General features: G+C 39.4%; 1 protein-coding gene across 1 annotated transcript in view; it reads left to right on the top strand.

The window, feature by feature from the left end:
• The first annotated feature begins 8,550 nt into the window (after positions 1-8,550).
• The window catches only part of LRRC2 (leucine rich repeat containing 2), a 79,206-nt gene continuing 67,128 nt past the window's right edge, over positions 8,551-20,628 (top strand). The window contains exons 1-2 of the mRNA XM_042033683.1: positions 8,551-8,657; positions 20,459-20,604. Coding sequence (XP_041889617.1) covers positions 20,480-20,604 — 125 coding nt within the window. The 5' untranslated portion in view covers positions 8,551-8,657; positions 20,459-20,479. The remainder of the gene's footprint in view (positions 8,658-20,458; positions 20,605-20,628) is intronic.

Genomic DNA, 20,628 nt, shown 5'->3' with positions numbered 1-20,628 from the left:
AAAGATCCTGAAGTTAAAAGGGCCTTCTTAAAAGATATTTTCACTACAGTTATGAGAAAATGCTATTTCAGTAATGCCTCTTCTTTTTAGGATATTTTGTTATACCCATTGTACTTCATATGACTTTTTGAATCTGTGTTAGAAACCTGTGTTCTAGTATAAAAGTACATATATCTGTTGTTGGAAATAGTTGAAAACATAAAAAAATATTGCCATCAAATTATTCCCCGTGTCTCTGATTTTAAGTATTCTGAGAAATCATTACCAGTCCTACTTATGAGTTCATTGTACTAGGATCTGTTCCACCTCAGACATTCGTCTATAAATCTGTAATACAATCATTAAAGCTGTGCTAAAGGTTGGTTTCATTAAAACTTCCCTTCCAAATCAAAATGATGAATTTGTGTCTTAATAGGATAGTTCATTTAAACAAATTAAAGACCATTTAAACGGTTTTTAAAAAAATGTTACATTCTACTAGGTTAATTATTTCAAAGTTATTGTTTAATCTGTATGAATTGCCTAGACAGAACAAGGGTCCTTCATCCTTTCTCACAATTCATCTTCTGCTGTGATAAACTGCTTTGTCTCCACTTGTAATCACCTTCTGTAATTGCCACTGCCCCCCCTTGTAATATTTGCTTGACAGACTGAAAGGTAATATATGTTTAATGATTGTAGCACCTTTAATATTTGCTGTTGTCAACAATACAAAGCTCAACTTTGTAAAGCTACACTGGTAACGGATAACGCTGTTGCTATTGTGCTGCTAGCAGTGAATTGGTGTGATGCCTTTCATCTGCAAAGGCCGGCAAGGCCTTCAAGTGAGTCTTCCATGTGAGGGCTATGGCACACAAGACCTGATGGTGGGTCTGTGTGGTTACAGGAATGGTCAACATATCTGACTGGGCTGCAGGACTCAGAAAGGGCTGCTAGCACCACTGTCAGTAATCATCCCTGAACTAAAGCACCTGCCAAACCCAGACCTGGTTCTTCTGTAGGTGACTGGTGAGACTTCTGGAAAAGGGTGCCACATCTACCCTGTGTACTATTCACAGAGCTTCCCAGATCATCAGGCTCTCTGTGGCATGGGGATATATATCTTGTGGCTTTTGGCTATGTGAAGATTTATAAGCTGTGGGGTCAGCAAACCTGATGTCTTGCCCTTGCAGTTTAGAGGTTCTTTTGCAAAGAGCCTGTACTCTGTTCCAGCTAAATACTTAATTCTGATAACTAGCCCCATGAGTCATGTGTAGAGGAGATGCCTGACTGTTTCTGGGTGAATTACCTTATCAATATTAATGTGTGCTAAGAATGTTCATAAAATTAAAACTTCTCCTTATCCACCTTCAGTACACCATTCTTAATCTTGTTCTTTGTATTTCTCTGCTATTAAGTTAAAACATTGTACTCTATATAAACGAAAACCATTAAGAACCATCAGACTGGCAAAATTAAGTTATTTCTCTTTCTTTCAGGGCTCTTTCTGCAGTCTTTACAACTTCAGTGTTATAATGGTGTGTTTTGAGGCTGAACTTCCATTCAGTGTAATTTCTTTCAGCTCTGTTTGTAGTATAGAGAATGAAATAAATTACAGAGAGAAGCACTACAAAATTAGCTTAACTCTGATGGCACAAGATCTGCAGTGACCACAGACTTTTCATTACTACCCTAGATTGAGCTTTATTGCCCTAGTTTGAGCTAGCTTCTTATGTGTTACTTTGAAACTAGAAATTATCTTACTCATATGGGCTGCAAGCATAAAAAACTCACTTGAACTCTTGTAATGCTTATTAGGTCATTCCAGTGTGATCTAAATTTAGTGTATAATCAGTAACATGGTACTGAGTTGAGAATTCACTTAGTAATTTTTTTGCTGTGTTTATCTGAAAGTTGCTTCTCTTGAGGGTGATCATATTCATATTTACACTTCCTCTGCTAATAGTTTGTAGGTATGGAACAAAACTCCTTTTCCTCATGGCTCTGTCTTCCATTGTAAAGTTATGATAAGAATTTTGCAAAAGCTCAAAAATATCGTGCAGATAGGGGCGAAAGAGCTGGCTGGCAGCACATGAGCAAGATACAAGTTTTAAAAATTCTCAAGGCAAATTTTTTCTTCAAGTTACATGGGTTGCACCTTTATTGTAATAAACTCTTTCTTCTGGCTCATGTACCCCTCAAAAAGTGTCTCCTGAGTCAGCAAAACATTAAAACTCTCTGGCATTTCTGCTGCCAACCCAAAATACTGTTGGCAAACAGGCTTCAGAGACCCTTTATAGTCTGCTTTTACATCAACATAGTTGGGGGGGAGAAGGCAGTGGGCAATGTAAGGGCATTTGCTATCCTGCTAGGCAATCCTTGGTCATGAGTCAGAATCCCAAAGTCTCTCTAAGCCTTTAGCCCAGCCTCCTCTGATTAACCACGTGTCAGAATGGTGAAATGAGGTCAGATTACACCTTCTTCCCTGCAAAGACAAGAGTGGGCATCTGGCACTGCAGGCCAAATTTGTTTTCTGATGTCACAGTTTTTCCTCACTTGCAGGCCTGACTCGTGACAGCCTCATGAGTTCTCACTGATCTTTTGTTTGTTGTTTTTTTTTTGTTTGTTCGTTTAATTCTTTGGTGCCTCTTTTCATATATTTAATCAAATTCAAGTTCATTCCCCTTACATCAGGGGCTCTGAAAAGGTCAGTCCTATTTTCTTATTTTCTTTTTCTGTCATTTTGTGACAATTCCACGCATGAGATAGTTAAGGAATGCCTACAAGGTATGTGGGCTACAAAAAAAAAAAAAAAGAAAAAAAAGGTAAATATTAAATGTTGCTTATTGGTGAACTATTTAGTTTACTAGCAGCAGGTCATGAATTAAAAATAAAACTGTTTCTGGATTAGAGTAGACAAAGACAGCTTCTCCTCTCTGTCTTTTCTATCTGTAGCTAGTATGCCTACATCCAGGAAAATTACTGTCTGTAGCCTAGGAATAGACATAGGGAGCCCTTTGAACTTCATACTGTATATTAATGGCTCTACAGTGGGTCTACTGTGTTGAGGCAGTCACACCAGAGGGTTATTCTGTGTTCTAGTTACATATTCTTGCATGTATCTGCACTATGTAAAATAGACTGCCAAAGCAGATCTATCTCTGAGGCTCCATGTGGCACAAAGGAATAAAAGGGAAAAGCAGCTATTTGTATTCATCTCTCCATAATAGCAGATAGTTGAAGGCAGAAGAACCTTAGGGTTTAATGTGACAGATGCAAGAAGATGGGTGTCCCTGTAATTTGGACAATAGATGGCACCCTTCATTTCTTTCTTAAAAACATCATCCTCGGCTGCAGTTTCATAAAGCAGAAAATCTGCAGGAGGAGGCTGACAACAATGCCTGTGCTGCTTTCTAGCCAGCTCAGAATAGGAACCTTTCTTTGTTTTCTTTATGGTATCACAGTGGAGTGCAATGGGGAATGAGCCATAAATCTGTGTCAATCTATGGTGTGCTGTGGTTTTCACAGGCTAGAGAGTCGCCTCATCCTCTCAGACACATTACATGAATAGACTGCTGTATCGAGTTTGTGTGGCCGGGTTTTGGTAGCGGGGGGCTACAAGGATGGGTTCTGTGAGAAGCTGCTGAAATCTTCCTCCATGTCTGGGAGACCCAATCCCTGGCAGCTTCAAACTTGAATGTGCCACTGGCCAAAGCTGGACCATTTAGAAATGGTGGTAACACGTCTGGAATAACATATTTAAGGGAAAAAAGTTATTGTGCAGATGTAATTGTGGCCAGAGAAGAGCAGAGTGAGAATAAGTGAGAGGAACACCCCTGCAGACACCAAGGTGATGGTCTTGGTAAGTGATCTCTCCCTGTCCTTATCTCAACCCAGGAACCTTTGTTATATTTCCTCTCCCCTGTCCATTTGCAAAGTGAAGTGATAGAGAAGCTTTGGTGTGTGCTTGGAATCCAACCAGGATTAACCCACTACAGCTGCCTAGGCAGGGTGTAGCTTTTGGTAGCCCAGTGGTCTGCTTTCTCCTGAGCTCCTGGCAGGCAAAAGTGACTATAAATGGAACTGAGTTTTCCTGTATTTCCCCTCCTTCTTGCAGATTTAATTGTCCCTGGAAAGCAATGAGTTTTGTCCCTTGATAGTGCCCTATTACATTTTGATGAAGATATGCATGCCCAGAAAGAGCTTGTGCTCCTTCACTGACTTGGTCAGGATGGAACATAGCTGTGGTTGGCTCCCTTTAATGACATATCTAACGATGCTGTCTACTAAGCCCAGCTCCTGCCAAAAAGCTTCCTGTTCTCAACAATTACTGGTCAATCAAACGTAACACACATCTAATTTCTGTTCATTCACACCAGTGGGCTCCTGGTGGGCTCCTGTGTCTTTCATTTGTTGCACAATTAAATGTAATGAGACAGATCAATAGATGGCATGCCCATTATTTAGTTCAGAAAATGTTTCTTAAATGAGGTGATTCAGTTCAAATCAGGTACAAGTCTAAGTAGCTCTAAAAGGAATCTGTTGTTTTGTAAAACTGTGCTTCCACTTACAAACATGTACATCATTCACATAGAGGGCTGATCATCAAATGCTAATTCTAATATAAGTTCTGACAGGTTTTCATCTTGGGTATCTTTATAACCTTGTTAACAACCTCCCAGGAGGACCTCAAGCAGTCACACCCTTGTTGTCTACTCAAAGTCTGTGGTGTCTTATACAACTCTGGATTTTAAGTGCTACACTTCTTCCTCACGGTGCCCACGCAATCCTTCATGAACTTTCAGACATTTTTCCTGTCATGATTCGAAAGTCCTTGCACATTTACTGGAAGCTGACTTACCTCTGGACAAACAGTCTTAATGAGTTGAAATTATTTTTAAGTCACTTATGAAATTCTGGGGACACATATACAGGTGTCCTGTGGTTCTTTGAAAGTTATTTATTCCCAGATCACTTGGGAGCTGCAGCTTTTGAGGATTTATGTATTAAGTCAACAGAGTTGCCAAAGAAGTCTCTAAAGAGCGGCAGAGGAAGGGTTTGTTTTGAGAAGAGCTGTGCAATCTCACAAAAAAAAATACAAGATGAAATACAAGCCAAGCCTGCTGAAACACTTGCGTCGCGGCAGAGGTAAGCCTGCGCAAAAGGTCTCACAGCACAGGTAGGACAGCAAAATAGTGTGACTCAGAGCCCAGAATTATGAACATTGCCTGAGACTCAGGTCATCATACTAATGCTCCAGGCACATTTCAGAACAGCCATCTCTGGGCTGTAGCTTTGTCAGGAGTTATAAATTGGATCTTTCTTTGGTGCATACTGAGATTGCATCAGAAAGGACTGACCTCTTAAAACTGAAAGGTCACAGATGTAAGAATCTGACCTGCTGAAGAGATTTTTAATGTGACTTACGGATTCTGCAGTATTATTACATTTACTCAGCAGCTCTGACAGCTCAAGACTGAAAGCCATACGGATAATATGAAAACAAAGTAACAAGCAAAAATGTTTTATTTATCAGTACATGATAAATTACTATAGCAATTTCTATCCTTTCTTCAGCCTGACTTTGTGTAAGTCTTTGCATAGATTTTGCTCTGCTGTGTATTTATGGGAAATGTGTCCCTAAAAAGCTGTTACTTGTCAAGTGTTTCCTTCTAGTAGATGTTTTGATGACAGCAATGCTAGAACCCCTTCTTTTGTCAGTCGTTTAGGTCTGAAATGCTGGCGTGAAGGTGCCTTGTCTACATGAAATGCTGTTTCCACATCTACCCCGTGCTGGGTCTTGGCTGCAGCCTGTGTTACCCAGACACTGACCTTAATGTTTAGAGTTTTCTACTGACCTGAATTTAATTGTATATTGTTATCCTTAGTAGAACGAACAATGAAGATAGACCAGCAAAATAAGCATATCTACAGCAATTATTTATACAGCAGATTATGTTGCTAGTATCTTTGTTGCCTTTACTTTGCGAGTTTTCTATAAAGAGATTGAGTTAAGTAGAGAAGTTTTGCTCCACCTAATGCACAAGTGGAAAAAGATAATATCCCTTGGTTTGTTTTTTATAGTCAATTCTCATTTAGCTCAGTTGGATTATCTGAGTTGTGGATCTGACCGTTTCATGGGCAGAGGATCTGCTATCCTAGGATAGTACACTGATTCATGACCAGGGCTGTTTTGCTTTCAGAGTCAACTCATCACTGGAAGCAACACAGCTGCTGCCTCTGGAGCAGCTGACTTCACACTGCAGCAGCTTGGGCAGATTTGCAAGCTGTTTCTAAGACCTGGATGTCAGGGAGTCCAGTGATGGCTCCTCTGTTTCCAATAGCTCCAGTTTATGAGACTGATGAGCTTCAGCAGCCAAAATGGACCAGCCTCTTTATGAAATGACTGGTTTTGTACCACTTCCCAGGCAACGGTCCTTGTCCAGGAGGATGATTCAGTAGACTGCAGTGTCATACGAGTACATCGATCCTGGTCAGTCCACTGAACCACCTGGATGAGGAGCACCTCCTGTGGGGATGCTGTGGCAGGCATGAAAGGCTGTGTTGGAGCCAAGGTCAGTTTGGCTCTGACAGACTAATACTGCTGATGATGAACTGGGATGCAAGATGCAGTAGGTAGAGAATACCTTTGAAAAAACTAGCTTCTGTCACTCTAGCATGCCTTAAATAGATTCAAGCCTGCCAATGGGTTTGTTTGTTTCCAAGCAAGCCTTCTGTCTGTTCACTGGCCTAAGTAGTATGCTGTCTACTACTCTCTTGTTTGCGGTATTTCCATACTATGCAAGCATTTAGGCATTGACTTACAGTTTTCCTTTTCCTTAGTATTTTTTTTTTCAAGTACGTTGAGATCCACGACTGAACAATATTATATATCTGTCTCTCTCTCCTCTCTCTCTCTTTCTGACTTCCCAGTCAGTCACTTTTTAATACTTCCTCTAAATCTTTCATGCCCTTCCTCAGTTGTTTTTCCATCCTTAATGCCTTTTCTTTAATACGACAGCCTTTTATTTTTTTTTAAGTAGGTGATGCCTACTTCACCGGCTGATCTTTTTTCTCATTCGCTTTCCAGCAAACATCCCAAGCCTTTCCTTGTCATGGGTAAGCTATGATTGTAGTTGGAAGGTTAGCTGATCTATGAATCCTTGGCTAGGGCCAGGGAATTTACTAGAAGCTCAGCTTTCTGTTACTGAAATGCATTTCAGTATTTCAACATTTAAAGAACGCAAGACCTCTTACCATCCTTTGCCAAAATCAACACCTGTACAGCAAGGGATGGATCCTGAAAAAGTGAGATGGAGGTCACTTTTTTCTCAATATAATTGCTAATTAAGTATTATTTCATGTTGTCACATTCTGAACAAAAATATAGCAACATGTTTTCCTAGGCAGTGTGCACGAAAGCTGAAATGTGGATCATGCTTTTGAACACAGAAGGGATGCACTTTCCCTGTTCAAACTCTCTTCTCCCTCACTGATTTCTTCATGAGCTCTTGTGGCTGAAGTCTGATAATGGTCACTGCTGCAGGAAACCCAGATAGTTATATGGCAAAAAATATGCAAATGTGTGGGTAATTGTATCAGAAAATAAAAAGGTGTTATAAAAATTGGATGTGACGATCACTATTTATTACTGATGTTTGTGAAGGATAAGATGACTGAACAGTAAGAATTTGTGATGCAGGATCCTTCAGGTATGTCACCATACCTTGAAACACACTGCATTGAAAAAGATCAAAGTGAATCCTGATACTAACTCCTTCAGTCTTGAAGACAAAATTGAACGTTTAAACTCACAGCTCATGACTTTCCCTGTCTTTCCCATTCCAATACAATGTGATTTCAGCAAGGTCACTGAAAATGCAGCAATGTAAAACTAGTATCTGAAGTTTAAGCTGAGCCCAGCTGTAGTAATTAATGTTTATTGTTACTCACAGTGATGAAAAACAAACAGAAATTGTTGAAAAAGCCTGGTTTTATTTAAAGATATGAAGCTATTTTCATTTAAAAGCGGAATTTAAAAGGAAATTAAATTAAAAGCAGTTTTTGAAAGTACCTCTGATGAAAAACTTTATTTATTGAAAATAAGCATTTGTTGAAAGGCTTCCTTCCTTCCTTCCTTCCTTCCTTCCTTCCTTCCTTCCTTCCTCCCTCCCTCCCTCTCTCCCTGTAATCAATCAGTCATGCAAAGTGCATGGTGATAGTCTGTGTACACAGGTGTGTATGTTTATCTCAGAAATGAATGGACATGAGAAGGAAAAGGTAGCCTGTACTAGAGGAATGCAGACTATATATGCATTTTTGTTTTATTCTCCATGCCCTTTTCCGATGAAAATACATAAGCATGAGTAACATTAGGTCTGTCACACTTTCCTTGAAGCAAATGAGATGCTGTCCTAGCACTGTTGTTTCCATCCTGTGTTGAGTCATGCAGTGCAGACACTTTATCCTGCCTGTGTCTCTGCTGTAAGACCACATATCATGTTATCACTTTACAAATATAGCATATTAGTACATCTGGAAGGCTAGTCACGCTGTGGGGCTCAAACAGATCTGGCTGGCCATGAGCTATGCTATGCTATAAACAACCTCAGCGTCTCACATTGAATAACTGCAGAGCCCACTCGGGAGCTCTGGACACTTGTGTTCTTTAGTAGTAGGTAAGTGACAGTTTTGCTGATTATTGTGTTTCTTCAGATGTGTGAAGTCAAGGTGGAAAATGGCAGGGAAAGTGAGAAGTAGCTATCAGGTTGCTGTTGTTGTAGTGTGGGTCTTCAAAAACTAATGTATATGGGAAAAATAACTGGAACAGAGAGCACTTAGTCCAAGGCAGTATGTTTGGTGGATATCTTTAAAGATAGTGAGATTAACCCTGTACATAGTTCCTCTAAATAGATTTACACTTGTGACAAATCTGAACTTTATAATTTAGGAAACCTTTCAAGTTTCACTCTGTGGCTCAGTTATAATAAACCCTTGCTATTACATCTCAAGGACATGTGCTGGTGTGAGAATGATTTTCAATAAAAAAATGGTTTGAGAGGCCCGTCATTTATCTTTGTTGTTTAAATTTACTGTGGAATTTAAAAAGAGTTATAGAACATAAGTTTCTGAAGGCTACTTATAGTTAATCTTACTGGCATAGGAAATATAGCCTGCTACATCTTTTGTGAACACAGCCTATCATTTAAAGTCAAATATTGTCATTATTGTTGTTGTTGTTGCTATCACAAATATTTATGTGCTATCATTGACATGTTACTTTCTGAGGTTAAAAGGTACTGACTAGCTCTCTTCCTCTCAACAGTAGTTAACTGAGCGGAGTTTCAAGGAGCTGGGATGGATGATAATGCTTATTAACCAAAGAGGTAGATCATACCAAAGAGTTTAATTCACTTTGCGCTTCTCAGACAGAAGGCAAATTATTATTCCAAAGGAGAATTATTCCAAAGGAAGGTGTTCAGCTGTCAATGTCACCTGTGTCCCCTATCCACAGGTGTGGGAAAGTTTTGTGGGAAAGACTAAGGACACAGCTGCGGTGAGAGAACTGATAAAATACAGATGTCACCTCATGATTCTACGGTGGGATTCAAACCATTAGGGCTAAAATAACTGGACTGCTGGAATAGTTGAAAGCAGAATCATCTCTTGCTTATCTAAATTATCTGCCATCTTAAATCACAGAATTTAACATCTTGGCAATTGGCTATGAGCATTTTACTCATTATACAACTAATGATCCTGTATCTAACACTGGAAATAGGACTGCTATATGTCAGATATAAATTTATGCTCTCCATCTGCAGTAGAGGCAGGTGACAGTATTGGATTCTTAGATCAATACATGTAAAATGGTCCCTGGGGAGGAAAAGAAAATGATAAATTTTGAGGGTCTTTAATTAGTGTCAGTTAGGACAGAGAGTTTAAAATAATATTTATGATGTAGTCATCCACACATAACTTCAGAGGCCCTTCTCTTCAGAGTACCCTCTAAAGGTAGATAAAAGGTAAGCAATAGTAGCCTCACTGCTTGGGAATTATTCAGTAACCTTAAGACAAATAAGAATAAGTCAATGAAACATTGTGTTTAAAAACACAATGGTCATGAAACAGGTTTGAGAAACCTGAGAGTGTAATGTTATGCTTAATTAAGATCATCTAATTGTATATGAAAGCCTCAATGTTTTGCTCAGTGGCAATGAGTGCAATTTTATTTGCCACATCTATGTATGAGCAGTTAAGTGGGATCTCTCTAATCAGTTCTTAGAATATGCTCTTGGTTTCCCAGGACTCTGTTGTATACTACCTAGGACAATTGTTTACACCGGCTGACTACAGCTATATTCATAGATTCAACACCTTTACAAATATGTAATACACTTTAGAGCTTACTGTTTTTCCTCTGATAAGACACAGCCTCAAAATACATGCTCATTTCAAAAACATCATCCCTCTCTCAGTCTTAAGACAATTAGACCTCTCCTCAGCAATACGCACTGAAAAAAAAAAAAAAAAAGGATTTTTGTCTGAGACATCAGTCCAGTGTTTCATTAGCTTCACTGTCAGTGGAAGAATAATTAGTCCGCTCACTGAAGTGCTAGGGGAATACATATGTAATAAATCCCCTTGCATATGTAACATCTATCATGCTTGATGGCAAACATATTAGTGTTACAAGAGTTGAGAAAGTATAAGGAATATTGTAATTCAGGTGCTAATTAATCCATAATTAAAGACCTAATTAATGAATAGCCCCATGAAAAATTGTCTAAAAATCAAGATGTGAAGACTGCAGTGATAAAGAGGACTCTTGTTTGTGAGACTGGTTAATTTACATCTAGAATAGGAGCTGATTAATGAAAACAGTCAGTAAAGCATTATGCTGCAGCACTGGACAAAGAGAAATATGCACATAAAAATGTGTAGAAAACAAGTTCAGCACTTGCATATCTGTTTTTAATTTTATAGTGTTCACAGCTATTTTTACCTGAAGTATAAGGAGTAGGTTAATAAAAGATATATTTTATCTTAGTTGTGGTGTGTAAACAATGCAAAAGTTATTTATTTGTGTATGCCAGATTCTATTCAAAACTGTCTCTTTCATGAAATGGCTAAAGAAGAAAACTAAAAAAAGACCTTAATTCATGAAAGCATTCATGATGAAGCTCCATGATATGGAAAGACACTAATTTCTGAAATTAACTTTGCTGAAAGTTGGACTAATTAATAGCTTGAAAGTGTCACTGTCTGTCTGTGTTTGTTTATGTAGGAGCCAGCTGGCTGAGACTGTACTCTTGAGAGAGCAGGAAGGAACATTTGAAACTCCCAAAACATCTGGGCTCAAGTCCAGGTGTCAGGACTGTTTTCTCCAGCCCTGGAGCAGCTTGTCTCTTTCCTTTGGTATTTATTCTGTGGTATAGCTACATTTATTGGATCTCTGTAGACCCAGTCCTTCAGGGAGACACTCACTGTGATCCATTGCATTGCCCTTCCCACATGTTCCCCAGGACCCAGCAATCACATGCATGCATGCATACGTGTTCTGAAGCACAATCTATCTCGGATCCCGGACCTCAAACTCTCACTGTCAAATCTGCACATTTGGCAAGAGTAGTGACAGATAAACCAACCAAATTAGCAGGAAGGATAATTCCCTGCTGGTGTAGAGCAATAAGAGATTGTTACTAGCGGCAAAACTAGGTAGGGAAGGGCAACTTCCCACTTTGCAGTCCTCTCCCATTCCCCAAGTGGAACAGAGAAGCACTACCCCACTTACAAGCTGTGCACAGTTAGCAAAATATAATTGTGTACAATGAACATTGTCACAATCTCTATTGCTCTTTCAATCACGGTACGTTTCTCTAATTTAATCTTTTCCTGATAACATAAAAAATGTGTTCAGTTGCTATTCAAATGTCAGGTTTCCTCTGAATTATTTAAAGACTTGAGAGATAAATGACTTGATAATTCTGAAGCACAGTGTGAGTGAGCTTATTTCCTAAGAGATTATTTGCAGGATTGGTAGGAAATATTTCACTCACATTTTCCCCCATGTAATCCTGCCAGTAATATTCATTAGATTGCAGCAGATCTCCCACAGTGATTATCTGAAAGAAAAAGGGCCCAGGTTGAAAAAGTGAACCAGGTTGTTAAGCAAATTGAAGAAACCAAAACATTAATAATTTAATAATGCATGTAAAGCAGCAAAAGAAAGCATACACAATGCTGTTTTTTAGGGCAACCAGGCGGCATACGAAATCAGGAAAGCTGTTAACAGAGATTAATACCGGCTGTATCTGTAGTTATCAAAACTATGTTGGACTCTTTCCAGACTCAAGAGAAGAAGCAAGTTTTGTTCTACAGAATACACTGTGTGCACATAAGTTGTCCAGCATTAACACTGGTGTCAGCTGTGTTCAGGGGACATTAAACTCAACTATAATAGAGCCAGTGTAATTTTGGCTTATCACTGGCTGTATTCTACCACTGAAGAGAAGACAAATAATGTTCGTAAACAGGGAGGAGCCGCAGGAGAGTTGGTAAGTTAATCTTGGCAGACCACAGAGTAATCATATCTAAGAATACTTCTCTTGTGCTCTACTTTTCGAAGACCTTGCCTTGTCTCTTTTTATTTTTTTGTAGTATGCTTCTCTGTGCATCTATGCATTGATTGATATTTCTCAGGTGCTGAGATAAGTGCAGAAAGTTTACAAACTGTTCTTTCAATGAAGTTGCTGATTTGAAAAGCACTTTTTCTCTGTGGAAGGCCTTCCATCCAGAATTCAGTGTTACTTTTAGCTCATGTATCCTTAAACTGTTTTTTGAAGATCGGGTAGTCCATGGCACCCCATGATGCAAGTGCAGGTAACTGAGATCAAACTCCTTGAGCATTAACACCAGGAGCTGCTAAAAGCCATCTCAATTTTGAAATCTAGTTGCCTCCATTGTTCCTCCATACGCCAAGCTGGTTTCAGAGGTATTGCGAGTCATCATTTTCCCCCTTTAAATTAAGCTTAGGGGAAAAAAAAAGAAAAAAGAAAAAGGGAAAAAAACCGGTCATCAAATGACTGCTCAAGGTTTAGAGGTCAAGTGGAAACAAATAAAAGTGGTCACGATATCACTGGCTGCTATCAAAGATGGCTGTGGAAGCATCTGGCAGGTCTGTGGCAGACCTGTAAACAAGGGTTGGAGATATCAGTAGCTGAAGGGAGCAAGGGTATTTAAGCCACAGCATACTAAACCTCTCCAGTTTTACTGATGAATTGACATCTGAAGTATGCATATATTTGTAGCAACAACATGAATAACAATAAATAAAAATAATAAAGATTATAGACATTACAAGGTAGTTATCTTCTTTTCCATTCTGTATATTTTCAACACCTTGCTGAAGAGATTCTGGTTTAGAGCTTCTGAGTACTCCTACCAATTAAGAAAGAGCATCTGAAATAGATGCTAGAGACCAGCCTGCCCACTTTTAGGCGAATTTACACAATATAATAAAATAAATGGTAACATAAATGCTAAAATAAAAATAATCCAAGCAGATACTTAGGCAGATGTTTTCACAAGCAATAATATTTGGCATTAATATTATATCACTTAAATAAAAACATATGATGAGTATCATCCCTAAGATTATGGGTTTTTACCACTTAATTCTCCAAATGCCTAAGAGTATCAATATCATTATACAAATGAGGAGAGTGTTTGATTTTAATAGGCCTATTTGTTGATACATTTAAATGAATAACTTTTCCTCAAGATTAAGGAAAGGTGTTACCTTCTTTCTAAGATCAGAAATTGAACAAAAGTGACTGTAAAGGCAGTTTTTCTCTTCTATGCGTGCAGGGATAACTCACAGCAATAGGGCACCCAAACCCAAATGTTGACAGCAAAAGAGTGCTCTTACAGAGCAAGCTCTTCTCCTCATCTTAGCTGGCCCAGAGAAGTGGCAGGTTATTAAATTCACTTGATAAGAAGATGGATCTCAGTGTTGAGATGGGGCCTGCAATAGGAAGAATCAGAAAGAGTTGCTTGATAGGAGAGGGGCTTGATAAGGTGCTCTAGTGAAGGCACAGGACTCTGGAATGATGGAATTGAGAACATTTTGCAGGCTATAGTATCTTGAACCGAAAGTACATCCCTGGGGAGATGTATGGGAAAGAAGAATCTGTAGTTTAGAGAGTAGAGGGAAAATTCTAGTTATAAAGATTTCTGGGATTTCCTCATTAATGAAAACTGGGACAAGGTTGACATAGCCTGCTGGTTGAGGAACAGAAGATGTTGCAAAGGCCATGGTGTTCAAAGGGATTTTTTATTCTCCCTCTTCCTAAAAAAAAGTGTAAAGAGAGGGAAGGAGTGAAGCCAAAGAAAATTTATTTCCTCTGCCTCTAATACAAGTTTCTCTGGTTACAAACTCTCATATCACTTTGCCAAGTAACGCAATGCTTATTAAAAAAAAAAACGTTTTTAAAATTTTGAGATTATTTTATTTATTTATTTATTTATTATATTACCTAAAAGTATTTCCTTAAATCTAATATGTGGCTGCTTCTGAAGGGAAAATCTTGAAATAATTAAAACAAAACAAAAAAATGTATCCTGAATGGCCAGCTTCGTTTCTGAGCTAATCATTACAAAGAAGACAAGATCAGTTTGACTTTCCAGTATGTTGCCTTTTAAGGATATTGATTAAGGTCTTGCAGATAACTTCTTGGGAGGTGTAAATGGCTAAGGATAAGATTATTTGCTTCCACAGATACACACAGAGAACTAGTTTCTCCATAAATGATTCTCTGCAAATGACATCTTTGCCTCCTTTTTGTCTTCCTGAATCCCTTTGCCCCTGGAAAGTGCTGTACATTAATTATCGTATGTTACTGAGTAGCCTTATTTTGTCACCTACCTCACTAATAACTCAAAAGACTGATAAATGTTTTAACCATGCATCATCTAAGAAAGGTATGCTGATGATCTATAACATAATTTAGATGTAGATGTCACTCAAGGAAGATGACTTTAGGTGGCAAACTCATGTAGTTATGAAGTAGGGTCTTGCGAACGCAGGTGATGACTGCTTTTGCAGTCAGGACTTGTCCTTAATGAAAGCAAGGTTGCCTGTTTCTTGGGTAAGAAATAATTTTTTGTTTTTCTGCCATGTGAATGGGTCAGGTAATCCTCACAAGTATGACCAAAGCCTGTCCTTAATGATAATGAGTAGGTATGGGATGAGAAAGGAGCAATGCTGAATTACAAAATGATGGGGAAATTGGAAAAGGAAGGGTGCTGCAGGATGTACAGATTTGGGTCAATAACCATATGACTGCTTTGAACATAGCAGTCAGGTGAGGTGACCTCTATAGACTCTACCTAACTTCACTGTGGTTTCTGACAATGGACAAAATTATAATAGTGATTACCTGTGAATAACCTAACTATGGGAGGAAACATAGCTGTGTTTCTGGTTGAATGGAAGAAGTTAGAAAGAAGTGTATGATGAGACTTTTGTCTATCCAAAGGTAGCTTACCATCTGTGAATAATAGATGATAGCTTTGAGTTTTCAGCTGCAGGCCTAACCTGATGTTTGGAAGCAAGAAACCACTGCACGTGAACTTGAACATGTATTTCTAGAAATCAAAATCATTATTAGCAGCTGCTTCTTCTGTCATAAATTCTTGTGATGCACGAGTAGGTATCCTGAAGAACCTACACTTAGTATCAGATAAGCCTAGCTTTAGTCAGTTTTCCTTTCTGGGCAACATCTCATTGTCAGGAAAATGGTGGTGTCTGAACTTTGGCAAATATGTATTCTGCCATCATGCTTGATACTTCGTGCCCATTTCCTAGACAAGGATATAGGATAAAGCACCAGCCCTGTGAAGATTGCTAGGTGACCTTTTCAGAGCTGTAGATGTCAAAAAGTGTTTCACATTTGTCCTGATGTGTATTTCTAAAGCCTTAGTCACCCTGTAATCTGATCAGGATTTGTGGCTTTGCTCCTACTGAAGAGATTAATTCTGAGGACTTATGATGGACAGCTCTCACCTCCCACTCAAGTTCCTCCTCTGCTTGCCTTTATCATTGAAGAAAACCCCACAATGCCTTGCAGCTTAGTGCAATATGTGGATAAAAGCTGTATGAACTTTTCAAAACTAGTGTTTAATAAATCAGTGTCTCAATAAAGAACAGATGACTTAACCTGTGAGACAGAAAGGTGAGAAACAAGTCAAGGAAAAGGAACACTTTCACAGTCTATTCAGACTCTGTGCTGATTAAGGCCATCTAGTTCCAACAGAGGTCAAGTGTCCAGCTGCAACTTCACTGTCTCGCAACAATTCAGCTCCTGCAATAGCCTTTCTACCAAAACACACTTCTATGAATTGGTCTATTAAAATGAATTAGACCCTGCAGAGTGACTGCTGCTCTGCAGTTACTGTGAGGGGTGAAGTCCTTGTCACTGGGTTTCTTTCTCCTGTAAGCAGAGGTGAACATTTTATTTTATAAGGTAAACAGTTCCTGTAAATTAATAGTGAATATGTTTTAGAAGTATAAACCTTTCCACAGAGAATAAGGTCACTGTTTTAATTACACTGCTTTAATGGGGTTTTGACTCAGCTGGTGTCAGCTGTTAGTTCCAGATAGGTTATGAACTTTTTTTGCCTCATTTTTAGTGCCAGCAAAGATAAACAAGCAATAGGTACAGCTTTATGAACAGCAAAGATAACATTTTATATGAACATCCTAAGATAGAGAAGGTTATGCAAATAGAATGATCCTGGTCTCTGACCAGTTTCTGAGCCAGTACTTGTAGGTATTTGTAATGGCCTTTCTTATTGAGATGAACAGAAGTATCTTTGCTCTGGATTTACCTATGCATAATTCCTTTTATTCCATGCTGTGCATTTTCCAGAGGACACGAGAGTGTTTTCCTGGCTCAGAAGAAATTATTCCTTTATGTGTTATGTACTACAGAAGGATGCATAGGTGAAAGGGAGTGAAAGAGAAAAGGGACGGTTGCAAAGTTACAAGAGAAAAAATACGGAGAGGAGAATAATTTCCCCTTTGTCCTCAATATTATACCAAAAGGACAGATAAAAAATGGCCCCAGCTGAAGGACTCATTGCTTGAAAAAAATGATCACAGTAGTTTCTGAGGAAAAAATTGTAGACATGAGCTTGAAAACACACAGGAAAGGAAGGGGAGGATTGCTCTTTAACTAATCAGTAGATGGTCAAGCAGGATTTTCTTCTACTGTTCCTTTATTTTTTTTCCCTAAACTTATAAATGGTATAATAAATGTCTTCTCTGATAAAACCTCACACAAAGCTTAAATAACTGACTTTCCTCTGTTGGTAATCTAGCTACATTTAATGAACTCCAGTATATTGTGATGATTGTACCTCCACCCGTGACTCTGGGCAAGAAAATATAGTTTCACCTCTTTTCTGGAGATTTGTTTGTGTACTTGCATTAGAAATTAGTAGGTAATTAGTTTCCTATGTTGGTACTGAACCACTGTAACAGTTTAGTAAGGAACACCATGTCATACGTCATGTGTTTCACACAGAAAATCATAGAATGGCTTGGGTTGGAAAGGACCTTAGATGTCATCCAGTTCCAGGACAGGGACACCTTTCACTGGACCACGTTGCTCAGAGCCCCATCCAGCCTGGCCTTGAACACTTCCACGGAGAGGTAATCTACAACTTGTGTGGGCAACCTGTTCCAGTGCCTTACCACCCTCACAGAAAAGAATTTCTTCAGAATATCAAATCTAAACCTTCTCTTTCAATTTGAATCCATTCCCTCTTATCATTACACGCTCTTGTAAAAAATTCTCTCTCCATCTTTCTTGTAGGCTTCCTTCAGGTACCTACATTTGCAATTTGCAAAATCAACAGTTGCAATTACCCCAAAGCCTTCTCTCCTCCAGGCTGAACAATCCCAATTCTCACAGACTTTTCTTGAAGGAGACGTGTTCCATCCCTCTAATCATCTTGGGTGGTCCTTCTCTGGACTGCTCCAACAGGTCAATGCCTTTCCTGTAATGAGGAACATAGAGGAGGATGCAGCAGTCCAGGTTGGGTCCTCACAAGAGTGGAGTAGAAGGGAAGAATCCCCTCCCTCAATCTGCTGACCATTCCTTTTGATCCACTCCAGGACATGTTTGGCTCTCTGGGTTGTGAGTGCACATGGCTGGGTCATGTCCAGCCTCTCATCCACCAGCACTCCCAAGTCTTTCTTGGCAGGGCTGCTCTCCATCTGTTCATCCCGCAGCCTATGTTGTAAGGGGTTTTCCAACCCAGGTACAGAGCCTTGCACTTGGTCTTCTTGCACTTGCACTTGATGCAACAAGTTGCACTTGTGCCAAGCGGGAAAGTGGGAAAAGAAGTGGGAAATGCTCATAGGCCTACTTCTCAATCTTGTTCAGGTGCCTGTGGATGCCATTCCATCTTTCAGGTGTGTCAGCAGCACCACTCAGCTTGGTGTCCTCTGCAAATTTGCTGAGGGTACACTTGATCTTTTTGTGTAAGTCATAAACTAAGATATTGGCTACTACTGGTCCCAATACAGACTCCTGAGGGACACCACTAGTCATTGATGTCCATCAGGACTCTGAGCTGTTGACCACTACTCTCTGGATGTGACTGTCCAGCCAGCTCCTTATCCATCCAACAGTCCACCTGTCAAATCTTGTCTCTCCAAACTAGAGAGAAGGACATTGTGGGGGACTGTATCAAAGGCTTTACAGAAGTCCGTATACATGACAGCCATAGCCCTTCTCTTGTCCACTGGTGTGGTCACTTCATCACGGAAGGCCACTGGGCTGGTCAGGCAGGACTTGCCCTTGGTGAAGCTGTGCTGGCTGTCCCAAATCATCTTCCTGTTCTCTATGTGTCTTAGCATAGCTTGTAGGAGGACCTGTTCCAGGACCTTCCCAGGCACAGAAGTGAAGCTGACTGTTTTGGTAGTGCCCAAGGTCCTCCTTTCTAGCCTTTTGAAAGATAGGTACAATGTTTCCCTTTTTCTACTCACCAGGGATTTATCCTGACTTCTATAACTATTCTGATATCAAGGCTTGTCAACCACATCTGCCAATTCCCTCAGGACTCTGATACGCATCTCATCAGGCCCCAAAAAGTTATGTACGTTCAGGATCCTCAGGTGGTCATGAACTTGACCTTGGGGAAGGGAGTCTTCTCTTCCAGTCCACATCCTGCAGTCCACCCAGCCAAGAAGGGTGGGAAAAGAGGTTGCCATTAAAGACTGAGAGTACCTTAGCTTTCTCCTTGTCCATTACTACCAGTTTTCCAGCATTTTATATCAGAGGGGGTACATATTCTTTGACCTTCCTTTTCTGGCTGACGTCAGTTCTTAACTGCATGGAATCTGATACACTGATACCAAGCCGTTGGAATGTGTTTCCATATGTGTTGTGGTTTAGGAATGGTACTCCCCAGTTTAGTGTTCCCACTCAAAATACCACAGACAATGTGATGCTCTCTCACTGCCTGCCCTCCCTTGTAGCAGGATTGAGAGGAGAATGGGAGGCACAAAAAGGTAAAAATCATAGATTGAGATAAGAATGATTTAGTGGAAACAGCAATGAAATAAAAAACCCAGTTACACCAATACTGGTAACAGACTGTACGGGTTAGGCGAATGATTCACACGTGATTGCTCACTATCAACAACCTGGCATTACCTGGCTTCGAACTCCAGCAAATTGAAAAAGGCAGGTGTGGCCACCTCACCACGAGCTGAGGTGAATACCCTCAGGGTCCTGGTCATACCCCTCCTGGCTGCTGCAAAGTTAACCCTGATTTGGCCATAATAAGGACCTGTTAATAAGTGGAGACCATGATATGCTCAAAAAACCTTCCCCATGTCTCTGCCTCAGGTAAATTTTTTCGTGTATTATGGGGCTTGTCTTTCAATGCATTTCACAGATAAGCACATACTAATGGGAACTCTGGAATTTCACAAATTCCACTGAAATAGGATAGCTTGAGGTCATAAAGATCAATACACGAGAACTTCAGATGAAGGGCTTTTGCATGATTTAAAATGAATAAATTCTGTATGAACATTCATTTTAATATTAGTCACAGAAATTATTAAAAATGCAAAGCCTTCAAAGCTATTTTCATCAATGTTACTTAATCAAACCAGTATTTTTTTTGCAACTCTGTCTTTATCTTGAAAAGGAAAAAATATAAGGAATACAAAAATTCAGCATGTAGCTGTTGCCGTGGATTTTATGTACAAGTCAATTGAGTGCTACATTGATTACGCCAGCACAAAACCCTAGATAAATTGGGTAAGATGGAAAACATACTATGTTAATATTTCTTATTACTTCAGCTCTTATCCCCAGATGATTTAAATGAAACATGATAGTTTGGATCTTTATTTTTCTTGTTATTCCTTTTCTGAAGGGTTGCCTTGTTCTTACAGGAGAAGCTTAATGTCAACAATATGGGGCATCAGGTGATAATATTTGACTTTTCTGTCATAAGAGGACTGTGGGAAACTCGAGTTAAGAAGAACAAAGAACGTCAGAAGAAGGAGAAAGAAAGATTAGAAAAAAGTGCATTGGAGAAGTAAGACAACTTTTGTGTTGTTCA

The sequence above is a fragment of the Corvus kubaryi genome, unplaced genomic scaffold (assembly GCF_017639235.1).
Source record: "Corvus kubaryi isolate FWS band 111438036 unplaced genomic scaffold, C.kubaryi_AGA036_p1.0 37357, whole genome shotgun sequence".
Classification (NCBI taxonomy): Eukaryota; Metazoa; Chordata; class Aves; order Passeriformes; family Corvidae; genus Corvus; species Corvus kubaryi.
The sequence above is the reverse complement of the archived record's forward strand: the minus strand, read 5'-3'. Positions and strand labels throughout refer to the sequence as shown.